This window comes from Ictidomys tridecemlineatus, chromosome 14 (genome assembly GCF_052094955.1).
Source record: "Ictidomys tridecemlineatus isolate mIctTri1 chromosome 14, mIctTri1.hap1, whole genome shotgun sequence".
Lineage (NCBI taxonomy): Eukaryota > Metazoa > Chordata > Mammalia > Rodentia > Sciuridae > Ictidomys > Ictidomys tridecemlineatus.
The window spans coordinates 8290987-8314842 of record NC_135490.1 but is presented as its reverse complement, the minus strand read 5'-3'; the positions used below and the strand labels follow the sequence as shown (position 1 = coordinate 8314842).

Below are 23856 nucleotides of genomic sequence, written 5' to 3'. Positions count from 1 at the left end.
GTGAAGTTCCCCGGCTTTGTGCCCCAGGCTCCAGTCAGGTGTGCCCTGACCCCTGGGCCAGGGCTGTTCAGTCCCAGAGAGCCTCAGCAAGAATCTGGGAGGGAGTTGGCTGAACAGTGGACACTCCTATGGAGTTTCTCTGGAGGTTACTGAGTGGGGAGGAGAGAGTTGCAGTAACTAGATTCTATGAACCTTCTTTGTTAGTTGCAGAGCAGGCTGAACAAATGTTAGCTGCAGGGTGGCGGAACTTTTGGCCCTCACCCTCACCCGTCTGGTTCCTTATCGCTTGTTTGCCTCAAGTCTGAACATTCAACCCCACTCAAGGCTGAACACTTGATCCCCATCCATCTGGTGCAAAGGAAACCCACATCTAGCCCCTGCCCGGTCTCACTGAGGGCAGAAGATGAGACCCTTAGCAACTACTGTATGATCCAATCACTATACGCCAACAAGGCAGCTTGCAGACCCAGAGATCTCATTCGATTTAGGCTATAAAAATTCTCCTCTCTCCTCTCCCTCCCTCTCTCCCTCTCTCCCTCCCTCTCTCTCTCCCTCTCTCTCTCTCTCTCTCTCTCTCTCTCTCTCTCTCTCTCTCTCTCTCTCTCTTCTCTCTTCCCCTGGTCTCTCTTTCTCTCTCTCTTTTTCTCTTCCTTCCCTGTTAATCAGACTCCTCCGCAATAAAGATCTCTTGGTTGCTCCAAGTGACATGGTCACTTTCCTTTCATTCTTCACCGCCCAATCCCACCTCCACCAGGGGACAGCCCCACTTGGAGGCTACATGCAGCATAAAGGCATGGAGTGTCTGCAGGGGAGAGAGAAGGAGGCATCTCCAGAGGAAGCACCCAGCCCACTGGCAGACAGGGCACCAGCATAGAGGGAGAGCCATGGACCTCTAGAGGCTCAGAACAGAGGGCACAGCAGCAAGTGGGTGGGAATACACTAGGCTGAAGCTTCTTGGTCCCCATCCAGAGAGGAGAACACAAGCAGGAAGCACCCAGAGTGCTTTCCATATCTGCTGTTTCTGTTGGGAGCACTCGGCCGTGTATTTTAAAACCAGAATCACTAGCCCTTCTAAACTATGCAAAATTCCTCCCGACATGACAACTCACACTCGTCCCGCAAGCTTTAGGGAGACTGTCTCATTTGCACATTAACCCCAAATTTAAATCACAACCTATCAGTTGAAACAGTCTCTTATTCTTAGTTTGGCTTGCTGATTAGAACTGGCTAAGTAGCACTTAGTGTGTGTTGATAGAATGTGGTCCAAAACCCTACTATGTGCAAAGTCCTGAGCGGGTAGAGCTCTTTACCTCTCTATTCTCTCCTGTAGCCCACCCTCAGGCCACCCCACACTCCTGATAGTTCTCCAGTGCAGAGCATTCCACCGAACTCCCAAACCTCTTAGCACCTGTCAGGTGCCCTTGCCCCTTCTTCTCAGTGAATTTCTATTCTTCAAGATCCTGTTTTGGCATTTCCTCTGTGACATGGTGCCTGGATTCTCGATTTTCCCCTTCTAAGTCCCCACTGCCCCACAGAGACCACTGTTATAATGTTGACCATGCTTTCTATATTTCTTCTCTTTATTGAGCCACCAGCTATTTGAATTCAGAGGACTGCACTTTTTTAAATACTGCATTTTTTTTAAATACTGCATTTCTTTCAAGAAGTGCAATGACTGTCAGTAAAAACTGAATGGCTGAATGAATGAAAAACTAATGGATCAGATTCCACACCAAAGGATGTTTAAAAGCCAAAAGTTTTTGACACGATTAGAGTTCTGCCTTAAAGAGTATAAAGCAGCAGGTAAGCAAATGGAGCAGCATTAATGATGAAGACCATTCAAGAACTGGGAAAGCTTGACCCGAGGAAGGGAAGACGTAGGCAGAGGCAGAAGACCGGAGGGGACTTCACAGTGGTTAATGCCGAAGTCTGGCTGGGCACAAGTCACGAGCCACTCAAGCAGGAACAAACTTTATTTCCAAACTCCGGGAACGCCACCCATGCTGCCCTTCCAGGCACACCACACACCAACTGGAACTCGCCACCCCCAACTCTCCCGAACTGCAAAGTAGCGGGGAACCGAGGCGGACAGTAAAGGTCTAATATACAATTGAATACACAGCCTGTTTCAATCCAGCATCATCCAGTCACAACAATTATAGACAGCTTAACTTAATATCATCATCTTAATGGCTTGCCTCTCAACCATACTTCTGGCAAAATGCCAGGGGCCATTCCGACTCTCAGCAGGTTTTAAATGCATTGATGCTTCACCTCTCTTACCAGAGTGGCAGGTAAGAGAGGTGAAGCATCAATTTTATGGTTCCAAAAGGGTAGAACTAGACTCACTAGGTGGAAAGTAACAGAAAGCATTTTGGCCTAACATTCTTGAGTTCAGTATTTCCCCCCTTCTCTGTGGTTTTGTTTTCCAAAATCTCAGTTACCCACAGTTAATTATAGCCCCAAAAAATTAAATGGAAAATTCCAGAAATAAGCAATGCATAAGTTTTAAATTACACAACATTTGAGTTGCATAATGAAATCTCATATTGTCCAGCTCCATTCTGCCCAGGACATGAATTGTCCCCTTGTCCAGCATACCCATACTGTATATGACACCTTCCCACTAGTCACTTAGCAGCCTTCTTGGTTATCAGATCAACTGTTGTGGTATCTCAATGCTTGTGTTCGAGTAATCTTTGTTTTACTTAGTAATGACCCCAAATTGTGAGAATAGTGATATTGGCAACTTGGATATGACCAAAAAAAGCCACAAAGTGCTTCCTTTGGTGAAAAAGTAAAAATAAAATATGGTATTTTGAGAAACAGAGACCACATTCACATAACTTTGATGACAGTGCTATTTTTATTATGTTATGGTTGCAAAACTCTGTGCCTAATTTATAAATTAAACTTCATCATAAATATGTATTTGTAGGGAAAAAAACAGTAAATGTAGAATTCAGTGCTCTCTGTGGTTTTAGGTTTCCAGTGGCAGTCTTGGAATGAATTCTCCAAGGATAAGGCAGAATTACTATAATTGAAGTTGTCCAAAATGGAATGAGATCTCTTAGGAAGTAATGCATTTCCTGACACTAAAGGAGTCTGAACAGGAACCCTATGACCATCTGGTAGTGGGATCGGACTAGATGAATCTTAGGGCTTCATTGACTCTCAAGATTCTGAGTTTTTGATGGTAATGGAAGTACTCTGCAAGATCACTAAATTTCATAAGAGACACGGAAATTTCTTGTTTGAAACACTCAGAAATGCTGAACTATATCAAAGCCTAGATGAGTGAGGAGATAAAAATGATGGAAGAACTGTTAGATGGGCAAGCATGCAGGCATGCCTGCCCATAACTTCAGCCACAGAACTAGGAATTGACAAAGAGATCTGTTGTTTCCTGAAGACATCAGCTCAAAGCCACTGTCACATAAAATATGGTAGACACTGATGATAAAATAAAATATATGGTCTTATTAGTGGACAAAACTTTGTAGATCTCCAGGAAAACTTCTCTCCTGGAACTTATATTTCAGGTAGAGACATTAGGGCCACATGAAGCCCAAATGAACTAATCAACCAAAGTGATAAGCATTACCACCAGACCACCACTGGGTTAAATAAATATTTCAAGTGTGAACGCAGAATCTTGAGAATTGAAGAAAATGTGATCTTGAGACTAAAACCCTTCAATCTGAAAGCAATGCAGATCAAAGTGCATAAAAAGCATGAGGAGTAGAGAGGAGAATCAGATGTGCTCACTGAATTCTGGGATGTGGGTAGTGGTTTGGCTCCTTTCAGGGATGCAAGAACCTTAATTCTCTCACTTCAGTTACTAAGTCAACAGAATACAAAGGGAAGCAAAGGTTATCAGCTTGTAGCTATCTGGAGTTGTATTCGGTTTAGCTGCATCTAGTGGAGACAACAAATCAAAAGCACCAACCAAACCAAAGCAGCACCCACGGTACCAGTCCATGTAACCCCTAACTGAAATCTGAGAAAGTGGAAATTATCTGAGATGTGTTTGTAGAGAATTGGGCTTCAAATTCCTTCTGCCAGTGTTTGAAGACTGGCAGGAAGAGGTCACCTGACAAACCATGACACTGGAAAATTGAAAGGTTATCATTTCCAAAAAGGGAAAGGAGGTAGAAAGAAATAAACACCAGACATTTAAAAAGGAAAATAACCAGTAAACAAATAGGGGTGGTAGTTTAGTACAGTTGCTCAGAATGGAGTCACTGGGTTGAAAACAATGTGGTGGGAAGAGTATTAGACTGGAAACCAGATGTGGTATGTTCTATTTCTGGTTTTGCCACCAATGAAAAGAATTGTAGTGTTTTTAGATTTAAATAGGTGCTAAAAGAATGAAAATATTTTAAAATATCATTTGTCATGGAAACTAATAATGTACCAATGATCAGGGTCTTCTAGGTGGCACAACTGAGAAGACTGTAATGGTAAGTTCGTTGAATCAGAGAGAAAATGACCTGAAGGTGCATCATCCCTCCTAAGCTAATGCTGGAGTCCACTTCTCTGCAGAGGGAGGTAGCGAAGGTAGTGCATATCATGAAAATTTGGTTTGTGTTGAGAAGCAATAGAAAATAATTTAGACATATTGCTCGAGCAAGCAAGGTTCTGCACGTGTGGTTTATTCTATGTGTCTTTCAACTATTTGGTTAGCACTTAAGTTTTGCTTTTAGTACTTATTTACATTCATGTGAACTGAACCCAAAAATAGCGTCTTTTATGACCCTGCAGGTTTAGCTAGATGTGGGGAGGTTGTTCAGAACTGGCTTCCTGTTAGGTAATTGTGACTTTGGGCAGTTACTCTTGCTTCTCTCATCTCACTTTCTTCCATTTGTTTGCTTACCATCTTTTTCCAAACAGGAAAGTAACAGAGGTGATACAAATGCAAGTCATCCCTATGCTAGACCAGCTGTTAACACTGGGATTGAATAAAGGTTAGGGCTCCTTCTCTTAGGGATACGGACAATGAGGCCCAGGGAGGGGAAGGATTGGGGCCCAGGGCACGTATTAAGGTAATGGCAATGAGGGCTCAGATGTGGGGTTCCTGAAGGCAAGGGCAAAGTTCTTTTCATTACACTACATAGTCTGTAGTAGGTACTACTTAAAACTTCTGAAGTTTGGGCACAGGGGAACAGAGGGAATAGTGCCCATGAGTGAGGGTTCTCTCAAATGCATGACAAAGGCATCTCTTGGGGACAAAGGCTGTTGAGGAAGAGGAAACATGGAAACTTGAAAATAATTATATATGGGGACTCAAACAAGGCAGAAAAGAGAGAGAGAGAGAGAGAGACAGAGAAAAAGAGAGAAAATGTCAGGGCAGTATACTTCTACTGCATTTGTTCTATTTGATGCAGAACTGAATGTGTTTATTGCAAATTATAAGCATCCTGTTCTTTTATCCTAGTTCTCCTTTGGTCAGAATCTCCTCTTACCCTACCTTGCTCCCATGATCCGCCCTTCCCAACATTAATTTCTTTTTCTTTTCATTTCTATTACTCTCCTCAAAGTGGCATTAATAGGAAAAATATTAAATGCTTAAATTAGCAAAGTCTCTTTGGGGGGCATTTTGGTTTTTAACACTGGCTTATTTCCTCCTTTTAACAAATATGTAAGTTCTCGGTACACAGTAAGTACTGGATAAGTGTTTGTTGAACAAAGGTCATCTTTTAGCTATATCTTAGGTGGTAAGATCAATAATGGTGGTGGTTATATTTATTTTATTCATTTGTTCATTCTTTCAACAAATATTAGTTGTGTGGTAGTGGTCCTGGTGGTATAGCAGAGCAGCAGGGGCAAGGTGAGCAGCCCACAAACTCAGTCTGAATGATACATTGGACACTGCGCAGGATTTTGAGTCAGGATATTTAGATTTCATATTTCAATATAACACTGAACAAACTGCCTGATTTTTCTGAGCCCCAGTTTCTCCACCTGTGGAATAGGAATGGTGAAAACATCCCTATCAGACCTAGTATTCATGGGGGCAGGTCTATTTAGTTTGGTAGGGGCAAATGCCACTTTCACTGGTAAACTGACTCCCCTTCTTGTCTCCACGGCTCAGTCACTTGGAGGAGGGTATACCATGTTCCTCGGTGGGTCTTTGGTTAAGTTTCATCCCCCTCCAACAAGGAGGTAGGCTAAAGAATGAAATAGAGAACAGGAGATTGGTCACAAGATGATGGAACATTGATAAAATTAAGGACTTATTTTCTTTATTTTTAAGTTTCAGGTTTGGGTTTAAGTACGGTTGGTGTGGGCAACTGTTGGGTAAACACTAATCAGTGCCTAGGAAAGCTCGCATAAGGACGCTAAAGAATGTGATAGGAAGGAAATGGAGAGAGGAAGCTGGCCACTTCCCTTGTCTCCAACCCAGAGGTGAGGACCATTGCAGAGTGACCTGGTTGTAAAGTTTAAAATCTGAAGGGCTCCACTGCACAGTGGGCGAGCAGTCTGTCCTAGGTGTTGACCCTGCTTGTAGGCACAGAGTGCTCTCCTGGTATCCCGGCCAGCTGCCACCCAGAAGCACATAAGAAAATGTCCAAAACCTCTCAGTTGAGTCCTCCAAATTCTTTCTTTGGGATCAGTAAACAATGTGCTCAGGTGTCTGCAGCCCTGGGAGGATAAGCAACATTTCCTAACCACCTTCTTGGACATTACATTGTTCTTCCAAACTGGGGATGTCCCAACAGAGCAATTTAAACATGCTAGGTCAAAAGCAAGAGATGAAATGAAAGCCTTCACACCCCTATTTGAAAAGGGATGTGTTTTGGCATCAACACATCAGGTAACTTGTTGGCCATTAGCAGCGTAGCCATCAGAAGCAGTCAGAGAAGCAGGAGAGGCAGTGGGGTGGATGGACGGCAGGTTTTTCTCAGCCTTCTCTTTTATGGGAATTGGTGAATAAATAAGCAATTATTTTCTTAACGTGCTTTAGCAGTTTCTAAGGAAATAAATTTTAATCTTATGGCTCTCCCAGGCTTGTCAAAGCTAATGAGGTATAAGATAACATTTTCCTCCTCATCAGAAACTCATACACCCATACACTCAATGTCAACACTAGCTGTTTTCTTTTGGAGGAAATGATTAATGACTTACCTAAGATCGTACTGTTAAACAAAACTCTAACTCAAACCAGATTCTCCCCATTTCTAGTCCATTGGCCTTTACCTAGCCTTAAAACTCACATATGCAAACAGAAAGGTACATTTATCTTTCCCCCAAGAAATAATTGATTTACTTTAAGAAAATCAATGTAATAAGTAATAAGCCAATATTGATGCATTATTGTTAACCGAAGTCCATTTTATTCAAGTGTATGCTTTGCATAGAACTTCCTTCCAAAGATCACAGTAAAGAAATAGGGTAAAAGAGTAACTCAACAGTGGAGAAACTTGACCAGCATTATTCAGTCAGGTGATCAAGGTCAACACTAACGGTCATAGGTCACGGTGATGGTAAGCACCCTTGATTTGATGTGATCAAAACAGCATGCTAACTCTGTGATCTTCCTCCCCAGACCATAATTCTAGGGTAATCATGAGAAAATGATCAGATAAATGCCCACAGAGGATAATCCTACACAGTGCCTGACCAGCTCTCCTCAAAATTGTCAAGGTCATAAAAAATAAGCAAAGTCTGAGAAAATGTTACAGCCAAGCAAAGCCTAAGAAGAAATGACAACTAAATGCAATGTGGAATCTTGGGAGGGGGAATCCTAGAGTAGAAAAGTAGCATTACATACAAACAAAGAAACATGAATAAAATGGACTTTGGTTAACAATAATGCATCAATATTGGCTCATTACTTCTAACAAATGTACCACATTTCCCTGATATAATAAGGGAAATTAGGAGTAGATTATATGTAAACACTCTATTTTCTCAAATTTTCTGTAAATCTAAAACTAGTCTCTGAAAAGAATCTTTTTTTAAAAAAATCAACAAGTTACAGTGTAAATTATATAAGAGAAACAACTTACCAGATGTTTCTGAATAGAAAAAAAATTCTGCTTTGGTTCTAGAAGTCCACAAAAAAAGATTAGGGCAGCTCTCTGTCTTGGTACAGATATTTGGAACCGGCTGTATAAGGGCTACGTGGACCTTGCAGCCCGTCACAAAGTCACATTACACGGCAGAAGTGAAACTAACTTGCCATCCGGAGGCTATTCACCACAGTCTCCTCCCTCACAGGACACAAGCTATTTTCTACTTTCATTTAAACTTAAATTGTATGTGAAGGCTCCTGCACCCTTCTCTGCCTTCTTCCTATAAACAGGAAGATCTTAGTCCTTCTCCTGTTCAGTAGTATCAAAATCACTTTCAGGCGGACATTCTCCTGATTGCAGTATCCACTCTGCAACATTCTTTCTTGGAGGGTGAACGCTATTCAGGTGGATCTGGCTCACTTAAGCAGAATGGAAAAATGTCCCAGTTGCAAGAGAGATAAAGAGCTGGTTTCTGGACACCAAAATAAGAGACATGGCTGGGAGAGATGAAGAATATGCGACAGTAAAAATAAACCAATTCTTGATAAAAAGTCCTGAAGTTCACCCAAAATAAAATCCATAAAAAATTTAACACTTGATTGTTTGATTAGAGAAATGAATGGCAAGCCACTTTAAATAACTCTTTCTGAAACTTCAGTTTTAAATCCATATTTTTAAGAACAGATATTTTTAAAGTACTGTCCAATAGAGAAGAGAGGAAAAGAAAACCTATTCCACTGTGCTGTGCCTGGGAACCAAACAATGACTCTGACTACAGGGAAAAGACTTTAACCTTCAGTTTCAGGTTGTGTGTTACCTCCAAAAGCTGACTGGCTCCTCACCAGGACACCTCTCAGGGACTCAGGGACTCTAGGTGTGTACTTAGTCCAAAGTGGGGATGTAGAAAGTAAATGGATCAAAATGAGGAAAGAATTGAAGGTGAGTCTTTTTTTTTTTTTTTTTTTTTTGGTACTGAGGATTGAACCCAGAGGTGCTTAACCACTGAGCCATACCTTCAGCCATTTTTAAAATATTTTATTTAGAGACAGGGTCTCCCTGAGTTGCTAAGTGCCTCGCTAAATTGCTGAAGCTGGTTTTGAATTCTGTCCTCCTGTTTCACTCAGCCTTCGGAGCTGCTGGGATTACTGAAGGTGAGTCTTAAAAGACTGCTTTGAACTTTTAGCAAGATGATGTACCCCCTCCCTAAGAAAATCATAGAAGGGCCAATATAAAGTTCAAAACAAAGAAAATCCATATGAATGCCATCGTCGGTGTGGGATCTTCTTACCACTCTGGGCTAAATCGCTCTCAGGCTGACATTCATATCTCACGCGCTCAGCTCTCCCTCTGCCGGCGATTTCTTTGCTTCCACAGTTATCTCTATTCCTAACCAGAAGTGCCCCCAAATGACTTAAGAACTAAACTAGTTCTGAGTGTTTTTAAAGATGCCTGAATTCCTTATGAGAGACCTTGGAACCTGCTATTGGAGACCCAAATGCCTGGTCTCTTGGGAAATATTTCCATCGGTCTTAAGATGACAAAAAGTACGGACATGTACTTTTGACAGGACAGGTCGTGTCGTAGGGGGGTCCTATCCCGCCTCTGTTAATGAAAGGGTTCTTAACCTGTAGTCCGCGGACAAAGGAGATCTTGGATGAGGTTTTGGAAAAACTATCCCAAGTCCTGCCTCCAAACTCTGCAAAACGTATGTTTTTCTGGAGAGACAGCCACAGCTTTCACGATGGTTGCCAATGGAAGGGTATGTGCCATTCTTCTGGGACCACAGTGACCCACTGGCCTCACAGCCTGCAGGTCAGACACTTGTTACTGGATTCCTGCCTGGTGTCTGCCAGGCTCTGAACTGGCTTCCACCACATGGGCCTGCGGTCTCCCCACGCGTTCCCACATGAGCTCCCACACGCCATTCAGGGACCACCCGCCCTCACTTAGGCTTCCTGGGGCAGAAGCTCTGCCTCATCGCTGCACTGCCCAGGCAGGTCTTTCCAGATCCCAAGATGCACTCAGTTCATGCCTGGGCCCACAGACCCTGCGGGGCCGCGGTCGAGCCCCGCCCCTCCAGAGCCCCGCCCCTAGCGCCCTCCCCTCTCGCTCCGCCCCTTCTTCCCGCCCCGCCCTGGGGACAGAGCGCGGCTGTGTGCGCGCAGACTTCTGGGAAGAGCTTTACGGTGTGGTAGCTGTCCTTTTACGACTGGCGGGGTTGCTTTGTGGCTGTTAACTTTCTCCGTGGTCTGAGCTACAGTGTCGTGGTGGCATCAGGACCGACGGCGCAGAAATGAGGCAGAAGCGGAAAGGTGCCAACCGGGAGGGCGAGGGGGAAAGTGGGGTGGTCGCCCCGGCGGTCAGGTGCAAAACCCAGCTTTCCCCCGCGGGAAATCTGCTGCCCGACCCAGTCTCCTCGCCGCCCGGGTCGGTGGTGGGGGATTCCAGCCCCCGCCTTCTCGTTTCCTCGGGATGCTGTTTAAACCAGCCTGCGCGGACTCTCCGTCTGCCTCTCGGGCAGGCTCTTGGTGTCTTTTGCATAAGTCGCAGGGTGAGCTTTATAGCAAAGTGTGCTCTTCCAGGAGTTAACGTGGTTAGTGCATTTAACGCCTTCTCGGACTCTCACGTTAAGGTTTATTTTACGAGGCATTTGACGTGTCTGAGATTTTCTTTTTAAGCCTTAAGTATGAAAAGCCATGGATTATCCTTGAAGTCTGTGGAACAGTTGTGCATGCGTTGACTCCCATTTTTCTTTAGTTTCTCAACGGAAAGGAGTGAAATTTTAGACGTCCTCCCAGGTTCTGTTCTTATCGCCATGTGCTCACTGGTCTAATAATGCTAATGGTTATCAGAATAAGAACTACTTTTATTGAGTCTTTACTAGTCATTCCGAAGTCACTATCATCTCCATTTTACGCATAAAGAGATTCAGTTAAGTAACTTTCCCAACCCATTATACATAGGAGATAGGGAGCTGGTTGCTCAGGCTGTGTCTGTGACTCCAAAAACACAAATGAAAAGTAAATGTGTGTCCTTAATCACTATGCCTCTTGGCATTAATTACTATTTATCTTCCCAAGCAGTTCCCAGTCTCCTGAGTGTTGTCTATTATCTTGTCACATCAAACTCGACATGCCCCAAATTAAATTTGTCCTTATCTCTAACTTGCTCCTCTCAGTCAGCCAGGCCAGACAACTTAATTATTTTAGCTTGATCTGACATCAAACCCTGATACCTGTTACTTAGAAGTCACACTTGAAATAGTTTACCCTTTCTCATTTTGGTCACTGTCATCCTAATCTGCTTTCACCAATAACTAATATTTGAAAAATTCTTTGGCTTTCATATATGTTATCACATATATATAATCTTGTGAGATTTGTGCATACTATACCAATTTTACAGACAAGGACATAGATACTCAGAAGGCTTTGATCCTCCCTTTATCACATAGTCAACAGAGGTTGGGATTGGAATCTGCCTTGTTAAAGGTTTGTGTTTGTTTGTTTTTAATTTCAGATCTTGTGGACTTTTAACTATTGCCTTTCAAGAGCCTTTTGCTTAGTGTCCAGTTTATATGTATGCTTTTCCCCTTTGAAATCATTCTTTGTATGACATTCTCATTTTTTTAAAACACTACTTGCACCTTTTTGTTTCCAAAGTTGAGAATATGAAAGTCTCTGTTGTGTATTGCATTCTATTTAAATGCCTTTGTCTTGTGCCATTGTACTCTCAGCTCTCTGACCTTTGCTGAACCCTGAGCCCTGTCCGGCAGCTTGTGCTGTAGTTAGGCAGTGCTCCTTCACACACAAATAGGTTACTCTTATGCATGACATTAGTCCTTTAGATTGCTTTCTGTGTCCAGATCCTGCCCATGTTCAGAAAAAAGAGCCGGTGCCATTTCTTCTATGAAGCTTTTTCTGATATACTGTTCTATTTAATTCAAGTGGTTTTCAGATCTTCATCTATTTTTTATCAGCCCAGCCTCCTTTTACCCTCCAAATAAAGTTTTCTGCAGAACCTCAGTATATAAAGAGATGAAAACAGAGCTGCTGTGGTGTAATGGAGAGAGACCCTTCCCTTCCCTTCACTTCTTCCTCTGCCACCACCACCAACCCTTCCTGTTACGTGGCCCCTTAAGCACCTTTGTAAAACTCTGAAGTGCTGAACTATGTGAGTTGGAAAGCATTTAGCCCCTGACTGTAGGCAGACTTTTTCTCTCAAGTTGTTTTTGTGTGTTAGTTTTGTCTCCTTAAATAGAGGTGTGTAGCGCAGTGTGGCGGGGGAGAGGGGGAACCATGGAAATGATAGTGAAAAGACTGGATTTGTGCATTTACAAAGATGTTGTAACTTACCTTTGCTGATTTTATCTGTAAAAGGAGACAACAGTACTTATGTTACAGTGTTTCAAGTGGAATCAAAGTAAATGAAAGGGCTTCAGGGCTTTCTCATCCATCCTTCTGTGATGACTTCATTATCACTGCATACCAGCTTTCTGTGCAGGCAGAAGCAAGCTGGCTGACAGCCCCAAGCTGAAAAAGAGTGGCATCTTTTTCCTTGAGGAAAAGAACTCAGATTGGCCTTGAACCAGTAAACTGGGATTGAGGATGGGGTCATATAAGAACATGATAGCTTCTGCTGTGTCTTTGGATGACAAGGGGAACCCAAGTTGGCAGGAGAGGGTAATGATGGTGGGCAGACTAGATCTTAGAAACATGTTAAGATCCTTAATAGTGTAAAACCTACAGCCCTGCTTTGCAATGCTGTTACTACAAATAGAAGATAGTTTCAGCTTCACCCTTTGTGATATCTTTATGGGCAATTGTTCTGTCTGCCACACTCTATTCTAGGTATCAGTTGAATTAATGCATCTAAATGTTCTCTATGAACTGTAAAGTATGCAAAATCAGTAATTACTAATCTGGAGCTAAAAACAAGATATTTAGTTACTGTACAAGTAAGGGGTTGGGGCCTTTTTTCTAGCTTATATTTTCCTGTATCTAACTGTAATATTCTCATAATGTTATATGCTTCTAATGGACCTTTTCCCATGTGTAGGTAAAGCCAGGTTTGTTTCAAAATAAAGATACAAAAGATATGATCATATTGTAAACAACAGATATTTAGTGTCTTCTAAACTTGAACTACTCTCTCATAGTTGGATTGATTTTGAAGAAAAACTCCTACTAAATAAGATTTTAAAATCTTTACTAAATTATGTATTTTTTAAACTACTATTAAATCTTATCTTTTCAGGAGATCTCAGCCCTGCTGAGCTTATGATGCTGACTATAGGAGATGTTATTAAACAACTGATCGAAGCCCATGAACAGGGGAAAGACATTGATCTTAATAAGTAAGTGTAAAAAGAGGTAGTTTTGTTCATAAGTAGTAGTTCACATTTTGAAAGAATTATAATACTACTTGTTTTTTGTTTGTTTGGTACTGGCAATTGAACCCAGGAGTGCTTTACTACTGAGCTAAATCTCCAGTTCTTTTTTTTCTTTTCTTTTTTTAATATTCTGTTTTTTAGTTGTAGTTGGACATAATGCCTTTATTTTATTTTTATTTGGTACTGAGGATCGAACCCAGAGCCCTGCACATGCTAGGTGAGTGTTCTACTGCTAAGCCACAATCCCAGCCTCTCCAGTTCTTTTTTTGTTTTGTTTGGCTAAGGGTCATGCTTAATTGTGCAGGGCTCATTAAGTTGCTGAGGCTGGCCTTGAACTTGCAGTCCTTCTGCCTCAGCCTCCCCAGTTGCTGAGATTACAGGAATGTGCCACTGAGCTCAGCTAATACTACTTGTTTCCTATTTCATATTTTAGTTGAGAGCTATAGCTTTCTACTTTGCTCTGTCACTTGTTTGTCTGTGGCAAAATTGTCTCATAGTATAATAATACTTATAGTTTCTAATGTTCATTGGGCACTTTCTATATTTCAGGTACTGTTATTAGTACATTGTATGTAATAGCTCAGTTAATCCTCTCAAAACCGTTCCTATCAAAAATATTGGCCAAGTACTGGAGTCATCCTTATTTGACAGATGAGTAAGCTGAGACATAGAGAAGTTAAATAATTTGTCCAGAGGTAAATAACTAATAATTGGCAGAGCTGGGATTTGGAAATAGGTCATCTGTCTCCAGAGTCCATGCTCTTATCTTCTGGGCTACATCATTTTATATCCTACTTCTCTTTCCTACTGCCTCAGAGAAAGCAGCTGTTCTTTGGGGATAATACTTCCTTTGGGCCCTTGATGTAATCCAGCCCCCTCCTCTTTAGATCCTCATTGACACATGCATCCACTTCCTTTCCATAATCACATTCACGTTGGTCTTTGCCATACCCTCAAATGAGAATGGTCTTTCATCTCTGCATTTTTTTAAATTGTATATTCGCTGTTTAGATCAGCCCTAAAGAAAGAGTTCTACCCCAACTCAGGTCACCTAATCACCACACGCATGACCTATTCTTATATCCTGTTCTCTTCTTACTTAAGCTTCTATAATACTTGGCCCCTTCCCTGAAACATCATGTTCAGTAAACATTTGCTTAATAAATAAGTAAATAATTATCCCCTTTTGAGTATGAACTCATTATATTATACTCATTTTCCTTTCATAACTTTAGTAGTTTTACTTCTCTTTTAATTGGTTATGCTCCTAATTATATAATTTTTAATTTCTAGTGAACATTCTATTTTTGTCAAGCAAGCACCATGCTTTCTAGTAAGCTTCCCTTTAGTTCCATTTGCAGCACAGACACCATTCTCCTCTCGATTCCCACAGTGCTCTCTATTGTGTTATCATTTCATAGTTACTGTATACAAAACTACTATGCCCCAATAACTTCCTTTTAAAAGTATTTTTATAAGTATCAATTATATTGAAAGCTATCTATTTTTGTCCTTCACTTAATCGAGCAATTCTAAAGTTAAATTTGCCATTTTCCTTAAAACTGTCCTTTACTCATATGTCCTTAGCCTATTATGTATGGACTTTCAGCCTGGCTTTAACCTGTTTTTCCAACTTTTTAAACTTCTGTACCTTTACAGGGAAAGTTTCCATCTTTCTACTGAGTTGGTCTACCCATAGTTCTCAAATTACATGCATCCTGTGTTTATATCTTCACACAGGTGGCCTGTCTGTTCTCAGCTTCATCTCTATCTGCATTGCATATCTTCAGCCCACTCTTTTTTTTGAGTTCATTTTCCATGACCATCTCTCCAGCACACATTAAATCCTGTCTGAATTCTAGAAGCATTTACTGGTGCTTGATGTGGGGCAGGTAAATGTATTTTATCACAGTGTACTTGAAAGGACCATGCCTTGTGCCTTGCACCTTCTGATGTACCAGGCACTTAAGTAGTCTCTGTGCATACTTTGCATACTTGGTTAACATTAGTTGAAAATGATGTGAGCACCCCACAGATGTCTCTAAATGGATTAAAATTGGAAGATAGGATAACTGTCAGGGTTTCTTAGCATCACAATTAAAAGAAAACCTGGTAAAATTTTAGAGAAAAGCAAAGGAATCATTATTTATGATGAAGGTTACATCTGGGAGCTAGGGTTAGGGTTACAATCAGGTAACAGCCTGCAGAAGTGGTTACTTTATAATTATTTAATAAAGTATATTTATGTTTTATGCTCTATTTTATGAGTTTATAATATTTTGTCTAAGAAAGTTGTTCTCAACCAGAAACATTTGGCAATGTCAGAGACATGCCAAGAGGGAGGCTAGTGAGTGGAGGTCAAAGAAGTTGCTGAACATCATACAGTGCACTAGGCAGACTCCCACCCAAAGAGCGTCTAGTCCCAAAGGTCCATGTGCTGAGGTTGAGAAAAGGTAGTTAGAGTACCTGCTAGAATAGAAGCCGGAGCAGTGTTTGGAAGTAGACCTGCATTGTGCCTCATCTTGGGCCTCTCCACCTTAGTCTTCTGGTTTTCTTTCTGGTGTTTGAGGGTAAGAAGAAGTCGCTTACTCATGAATTTTGTTCTTTTGTTTCCCTGATATTCACAGATCTTAAAGCCTCTGTGGTCACATGGTAAAGGGTAGGCAAGTAACAGGAGTTAATGATGTTACTTAAACGTTATCCTTTCGGTAGCTTGTGCTTGAAATATCATGATCTTGATAACGCTAGATGCTTTACTGAAATTTCAGGGTGAAAACCAAAACAGCTGCCAAATATGGCCTTTCAGCTCAGCCCCGCCTAGTGGACATCATCGCTGCAGTCCCTCCTCAGTATCGGAAGGTCTTGGTCCCCAAGTTAAAGGCAAAACCCATCAGGACTGCCAGTGGGGTGAGTGATTCAACTCATTAAATATTGATACAGGGAGTTGGATGGCAGTGGGTGATTCAGACTCAGAAAGTCTGTTATGTACTTAGAGTGGAGACATGCAGAACGCTAGGAGCAGAGAGAGGAAACCAGTTAGTTGTGTTTAAATGAATAGATGATGTTTTGATGTCTTTAAAAATAAAGATTGAGACTTGGTGATAATCACTGTGATAAATGTTGGCCCGCTAAAACTGATAGCTTTCAATATAATTGATACTTATAAAAGTACTTTTAAAAGGAAGTTACTGGGGCATAGTAGTTTTGTATATAGTAACTGTGAAATGATAACATAATAGAGAGCACTGTGGGAATCAAGAGGAGAATGGTGTCTGTGCTGCAAATGGAACTAAAGGGAGGCTTACTAAAAAGCATGGTGCTTGCTTGATCTGTAAGTGATCCTCAGGCAAGTGGGTAAGAGCAGGCTCCAATGGTAAGGAGAGCAAAGGTACCAGGAACCAACGAGCAGAGGTTGGGTAATGCAGAGGGCCTGGTATGTGCAGGGACACTGAGTACACCAGACTGATGGGAGCCAAGGGTTCTTTTGGAAAAGCAGCAGGACATGAATTTGGGTTCAGCTGCGAAAGATCTTAAATATCTGGCAAAGAAGCTAGATAATCAGAAATTTAAAAGGATTCTGAGAAAAGGAATGATAAACAGTAGATTTCAGAAAAATAATCTGGATATAGCATGCAGGGTAGTTTGGAAACAGAATGGCTTATTTGGAGACTTTGGTCTGAGTTCTATGTGAAGTGTAGAAATTTTAGAGATTGTTTTAGCATTTACTTCTTTACTTTCTTTATAGACATGGCTTGAATTTTAGGTCTGAGCATTACATGTGAGCTTACTATTATGAAAGACAAAGGTTTAGTAACTTTTCAATACAACCTGTCCAGCTGGCTTCCATGGTAACAGCCTGCCTAATTCTCTTTCTGTCTGATCATTTCTGTCCCTTTCTTGGAGGGCTACTCTTGTTTTTGCTTGTAGTCCTGGGTGCATTGTATTTAGGACTGTATATGCTTTCCTTGGTAATCTGATTCAGTTGTTTATTTCTCCTTTTTTTTGTACAGGGATTAAACCTAGGGTCTCAACATGCTAGGCAAGGGCTTTACCACTAAGTTATATCCTTAGACCTTTATATTTTTTATTATGAGACAGGATCTCACTGAGTTGCTCAGACTGACCTTGAATTTGGAATCCTCCTGCCTAAGCCTCCCCTGTTGTGAGATTACAGGCATGTGCCACCATGTCTGGCTCATTTGATGTTTTAAGTATAGCTGTGTGCTGACCCTCTGCTGCAAACTTTCCCCAACCTCAGACCATGCCTTACCTGATAGATATTTGTCCATTGCCTCAAGTACAGCTTAGCCAAAACTAACCTTGGACTTGCCCGTTGGTCTTTGCTACCATCCACTCAGTTTCCAAAAAATGTGAAATGCATCATATGTTCCTCCCACCACTGGTAGAAATGTTTTGGCCTTTATTATTTCTTTTTTAGATTATTACAGTCATTTCCCAACTGTTCTATTTTGTCTTATGTGCATCAAATCCATCTTTGACATCAATGGAGTAATTAATCAAAAAAATACCAGAAGCACACAGTTATCCTTATGTGCCACCATTCCCTCCCCACCCTGGTTTCCCTGTGTTGGTTTGATACATTTGTTACAATTGATGAATCAATTTTGCTAGGTTATTATTAATTAAAACCTATTATTTGCATTAGTGTTTATTCTCTATTGCATTGGATGGGTTTTACCAAGTGCATAATGTCACGTAGCCATACAGTGCTGTATGAACTAGTTTCACTGCCCTTAAACTCTTTTCTTTCCTCCCTCCTGATGATCCAAATCTAATCTGACAATCACTGATCTATTTAGTTCTTCCATAGTTTTGCTTTTTCCAAAATGTCATATAATTGGAGTTATACAATACAGTGTAGAGCCTTTTCAGATTGGCTATTTTGACTTAGCAATGTGCTTTTAAGTTTCCTCCTTGTGAAAAGAAGAACTCAAATTAGCACCATTTGCCAATGATATGATTCTATACCTAGAAGACCCCAAAAAAATTCCACCAGAAAACTTCTAGAACTAATAAATGAATTCAGCAAAGTAGCGGCATATAAAAATCAACACCGATAAATCAAAGGCATTTCTGTATATCAGTGACAAACCCTCTGAAAGGGAAATGAGGAAAACTGCCCATTTACAATAACCTCAAAAAAATAAAATACTTGGGAATCAACTTAACAAAAGAGGTGAAAGACCTCTACAACAAAAACTACAGAACACTAAAGAAAGAAATGAAAGAAGACCTTAGAAGATGGAAAGATCTGTCTTGTTCTTGGATAAGCAGAATTAATATTGTCAAAATGACCATATAACCAAAAGCACTATACAGATTCAGTGCAGTTCCAATCAAAATACCAATGACATTCTTCATAGGAATAGAAAAAGCAGTTATGAAATTCATCTGGAAAAATAAGAGACCCAGAATAGCTAAAGCAATCTTTAGCAAAAAGAGCGAAGCCTGTGGCATCACTATACCAGACTTAAACTACACTACAGAGCAATAGTAACAAAACTGCATGGTATTGGCACCAAAATAGATTGTAGACCGGTGGTACAGAATAGGGGACACAGAGACAAACCCACATAACTACAGTTATCTTGTATTAGACAAAGGTGCCAGAAACGTACATAAGAGAAAAGAGTCTCTTCAACAAATGGTGCTGGGAAAACTGGAAATCCACATGTAACAAAATGAAATTAAACCTCTATCTCTCACCATGCACAAAACTCAAATCAAAGTGGATCAAGGACCTAGGAATTAAACCAGCGACCTTGTGCCTAATGGAAGAAAAAATAGGCCCAAATCTCCATCATGTCAGATTAGGCTCCAACTTTCTTAATAAGACTCCTATAGCGCAAGAATTAAAACCAAAAACCAATGAATGGGATGGATTCAAACTAAAAAGCTGCTTCTCAGCAAAAGAAACAATCGAACAATCTCTATTCAATGAGGTGAATAGAGAGCCTACAGAATGGGAGCAAATCTTTACCATAAGCATATCAGATAGAGCACTAATCTCTAGGATATATAAAGCACTCAAAAACCTTAACACCAAAAAAAACAAATTACCCAATCAATGAATGGGGCCAAGGAACTGAACAGACACTTCAAGAAGATTATATATAATCAGTCAACAAATATATGAAAAAATGTTCAATATCTCTAGCAATTTCAGAAATGCAAATCGAAACTAAGATTTCATCTCAATCCTGTAAGAATGGCAGCTATTAAGAATGCAAACAACAATAATTATTGGTTAGGAAGTGGGGAAAAAGGCACACTCATACATTGCTGGCGGGACTGCAAATTGCTGCAGCCAATATGGAAAGCAGTATGTAGATTCCTTGGAAAACTGGGAATGGAGCTACCATTTGACACAGCTATCCCACTCCTCAGTCTATACCCAAGGACTTAAAAACAACATACTGCAGGGACAACAGCCACATTAATGTTTATAGCAGCACAGTTCACAGTAACTAAACTGTGATGCCCTTTAGTAGATGAATGGATAAAGAAAATGTGGTATATATACACAATGGAATATTACTCAGCATTAAAAGAGAATAAAATCATGGTATTTGCAGGTAAATGGATGGAGTTGGAGAATATAATGCTAAGTAAAGTAAGCCAATCCCAAAAAATCAAATGCTGAATGTTTTCTCTGATATAGGGATGCTGATTCATAATGGAGTTGGGGGAGGGGAGTGTAGGAGGAATAGATGAACTCTAGATAGGGCAAAGGGGAGGGAGGGAGGGGGGGGCTGGGGGTAGGAATGACAGCGGAATGTGATGGACAACATTACCCTAAGTACATGTATGAAGACATGATGGTGTGATTCTATTTTGTGTACAACCAGAGATAGGAAAAATTGGGCTTTATGTGTAAAATATGAATTGTAATGTATTCTGTTGTCTCATATAACAAATTAGAATTTAAAAAAAAAAGTTTTCTCCTTGTCTTCATGGCTTGGTAGCACATTGCTTTTTGTTGCTGAATGATGTTCCATCATGTGGATGTACCCTTTGTCCATTTACCTATTGAAGGGCATCTTGTTTGCTTTTAGTTCTTGGAAGTTATGAACATAGCTGCTGTAAACAAGATTTTTGTATATATGTACATTTCAATTCATTTGAGTAAATATCAGGGAGTGTGATTGTTGAGTTGTATGGTATAAGTATGTTTAGCTTTGTAAGAAACTGCCAAATTATTTTCCCAAAGAAGCTGTTTGATTCTGTATTCCCACCAGCAACAAATGAACATTGTTGTTGTTCAGTAGCCTTTTTACCATTTAGTGTTATCATTTATTTTGGATTTTAGTAGTAATGATAGTTATGTAGTGATATCTCTTAATTGTTTTAATTTAAAGTTCCCTAATGACATAGGATTTTGAGCATTTTCACATGGATTTATATACCATCTATAGATCTTCTTTGGGGAGGTGTCTGCTCAAATCTTTTGTACTATTTCTAGTTGGGTGTTGTTTTCTTATTAAGTTTTAAGAATTCTTTGTGTATGTGTATTGTGCGAATATTCCATTCTGACGCTTGACCTTTTATTATCTTAACAGTGTCTTTCTTAGAACGCAACTAAGTTTTAATGAAATGCAGCTTCCCAGTTTATTTTCTTTAATGGATTACATTTTGGGTATTATTTTTATAAGACCCAAGGTCACCTAGATCTTTCTACCTTCTGAAAGTTTTATAGATTTGCATTTTATAATTCAGTGTATGATCCAGTTGGAGTTTGTATTCTTTGAGTGTTTGCTTCTTCTGTGTGGAACACTCTGGTTGTTATTCTTAATAGTATCAATATTAGTAATAATAATAACAATAGCTACTTTATGTATCAGCCACTGTGCCAGATACTTTATGTATGTTTTCTAATTTGATCCTCATAGCAGTCTTGAGGGTTAGATAGTACTGTCTTCATTTTACAAAATGGGAAAATACATAGCAAGGGCAGAAAAAATATTTAAACCTAGATCTTTCTCGTCGACTCCAAAGTCATTGCTTTTCTGTGAAACTACAGGGTTTCTTTGAAGTGTTTTAGGAAGTACGATGGGAAATGACGGGGGAGCTGGGGGAGCAGGTCTCATCTCTCCCTCACCCAGTCCAGTTGCTCTTATTTCTTTTGTGTATTGAATTCGAAGTAAAATGTTACTTGAAGGAGAGTGTGATTACTTTAAAAATACTTGAGAAACACTGACTTGCTTTCCTGGTCCCCCTTTCCTTACCCTCTTGGCTTAGCTTACTTACTCAGCATGAATGTTCCATCCTCAGAAAGCTGCCTGACCCTGCTGACCTTGGGCATGGTCCTCATTTTCTACAAGCTTCTTAACCTGTTGTTTGGAAATGGCCTATCTGTGTTCTTCTCCCCTGCTGAGTAGTATGATTTCAGAAGGCCCAGGCAGTGCATTATCACTTCTATAGTCTTTGGGTCCACAGAGCTCTGTGTAATCTGGAACTGGCCCATAAGGCAGCCCCTCAATAAAAGATTGTTGGATTATTGACAATGAGATATATGGTTGTCTCATTTTAAATTAAAAAATTTGCTTGAAAATCCCAAGTTTTTATAGCATCATTTGCAGTCAAGAGAAATGTAAACAAAGGTATAGTATTAATTTATAACTGCAACAGTTAACAGTAGTAGATACTGTATTTACAATTGTAATTATGTAACCACTTCCTATTGCCTTTGCAGTGAGCTAAAATGTTGCCAGTATCTATTTAAATAAAGTCCCTATGACAGCAACAAAAAGAAAATCCCAAGGTTTTGGTTCCCAATTTTTAAGAGTTTCTTGCAGAATTACTTATTGGGGATTTCCTTACATCAGTATTTAGTGATTTAAATTATAATAAGTTTTATTGTGAGAAATAATCACAAACTTAAAAAAAATTGAAAAGTACAATACATGGGGATTCCACCTCTTGGGTCCCCTTCTTCCTCTGGAAGAAGTCTTTTCTGCTGTCCTTTAATAAACTTCTAATTTCTACTCTGAAAAAAAAAAATACAATACACGGAACTTCCCCCCCTGAACCATTTGAGAGTAAATTACAAAACTGATACTTCAGTGTATATTTTCTGCAAACAAGAATATTTTCTCATATCACCATAATGTAGCCATCAAAACCCTGCAGTCAGACCTCATTCAGGTTTCACCAGCTGTTTCAATAATGTCTGGCAGGACCCAGCTGGCATTTAGTTGTCCTGTCTCTTGAATCTGGGCACTTCCTCTGTCTTTCCTTGACTTCTTTACCTTAACCCTTCTGAAAATTTTGGGCTATCTTCTATCATGTCCTTCAATTTGAATTAATCAAATATTTCTTCATAATTAGACTCAGGTATTCATTCATCTTTGGCAGAAATATCACAGAGGTGTTAACTGCGAATCTACATACATACATGCGCACTGTTGTACATAACTTATTTCCATCTATGTTTATTGGTGTCTTAATCTGTATATATTGAAAATGCTGAGTTCAGAAAAATTCCTTTAATTTCATCCTACTGCAGGGTTCACTCTGCTTCCCTCCCTTTCTGCCAGTAAGATACCTGGCTTACATCAGCTTCAATGAATATCCTTACCTGGCCACCACCTCATGTCTTGCATCTCTGCCACCTGCTCCTTTCTCAGGCTGATACTTTCCTTACATAAACTGGCTCAGTCAGACCCTCAGAATATTTTGTACACAGTCTATGATAGTAAGACCCTATCTTCATAGTCTCTGCCGTGAATACTGAGATCTAGTGTGTCCATGAGGAATTTGGATTATAAAAGTTAAGTTTTTTATAATTTTAGAACATTGCATAAAGTGATTATTTTCTTGTAGGTTATTTTAGTATAACAGTAAATCAGAGAGAGAATCAGAATCACTGTGGCTACTTTGAAATGTAGTATAAAACTTGTATACAATTCATACATTCATTTTAAAAGTTATTGATATTGAAATGAGAGATCACCCTTAGACCCCCTTAAGAGTACAGCATTACTAATACCACTGAGGCTCTTTGTGCACTACTTTGATGACATGCCTCTTGTTTCTTCTGAGAGATGACCACTCTCCAGCATTTTTTGTTAATTTTTCCTTAATAGTTTGTATTAATCTTCCTTTTATAGATTGCAGTTGTGGCTGTGATGTGTAAACCCCACAGATGTCCACACATCAGTTTTACAGGAAATATATGTGTGTAAGTAGAATTTTAAAAAGCTGCATGGGTATTTTTTAATTGAACTAGTAAATTCCCAAAACCCTTGATTAGTATATGCTGGTAATATTTGAAATGTTTATTTAATAGATTTATAGGTTCTCTGAAGCAGCAACTGTTAATAGGATATTTCAGTACTTTAAAAGTGGAATATATAAAGATTTTAATTTTTTACAATCTACAGAAACAAATACATAGGTTATGAAACTCAGAACAGTAGACCCTCT

The 23856-nt window shown here is 40.0% G+C and overlaps 2 protein-coding genes across 7 annotated transcripts in view; one reads left to right on the top strand and one right to left on the bottom strand.

Annotated features, from left to right (window-relative positions):
* Positions 1-9443, bottom strand: part of Nuggc (nuclear GTPase, germinal center associated) — a 47709-nt gene extending 38266 nt beyond the window's left edge. For 2 of the 6 annotated variants that reach the window (XM_078030836.1, XM_078030837.1), the window contains exon 1: positions 8013-8452. The gene's annotated coding sequence lies outside the window, so the exon portion shown is untranslated. Of the gene's footprint in view, positions 1-8012; positions 8465-9306 lie in introns of those variants that run through there. The other 4 variants (XR_013430182.1, XM_078030835.1, XM_078030834.1 and 1 more) reach the window with 4 other exon arrangements.
* A 733-nt stretch (positions 9444-10176) lies between these two features.
* The window catches only part of Elp3 (elongator acetyltransferase complex subunit 3), an 81407-nt gene continuing 67727 nt past the window's right edge, over positions 10177-23856 (top strand). The window contains exons 1-4 of the mRNA XM_005337216.4: positions 10177-10330; positions 13275-13374; positions 16179-16317; positions 23541-23611. Coding sequence (XP_005337273.1) covers positions 10312-10330; positions 13275-13374; positions 16179-16317; positions 23541-23611 — 329 coding nt within the window. The 5' untranslated portion in view covers positions 10177-10311. The remainder of the gene's footprint in view (positions 10331-13274; positions 13375-16178; positions 16318-23540; positions 23612-23856) is intronic.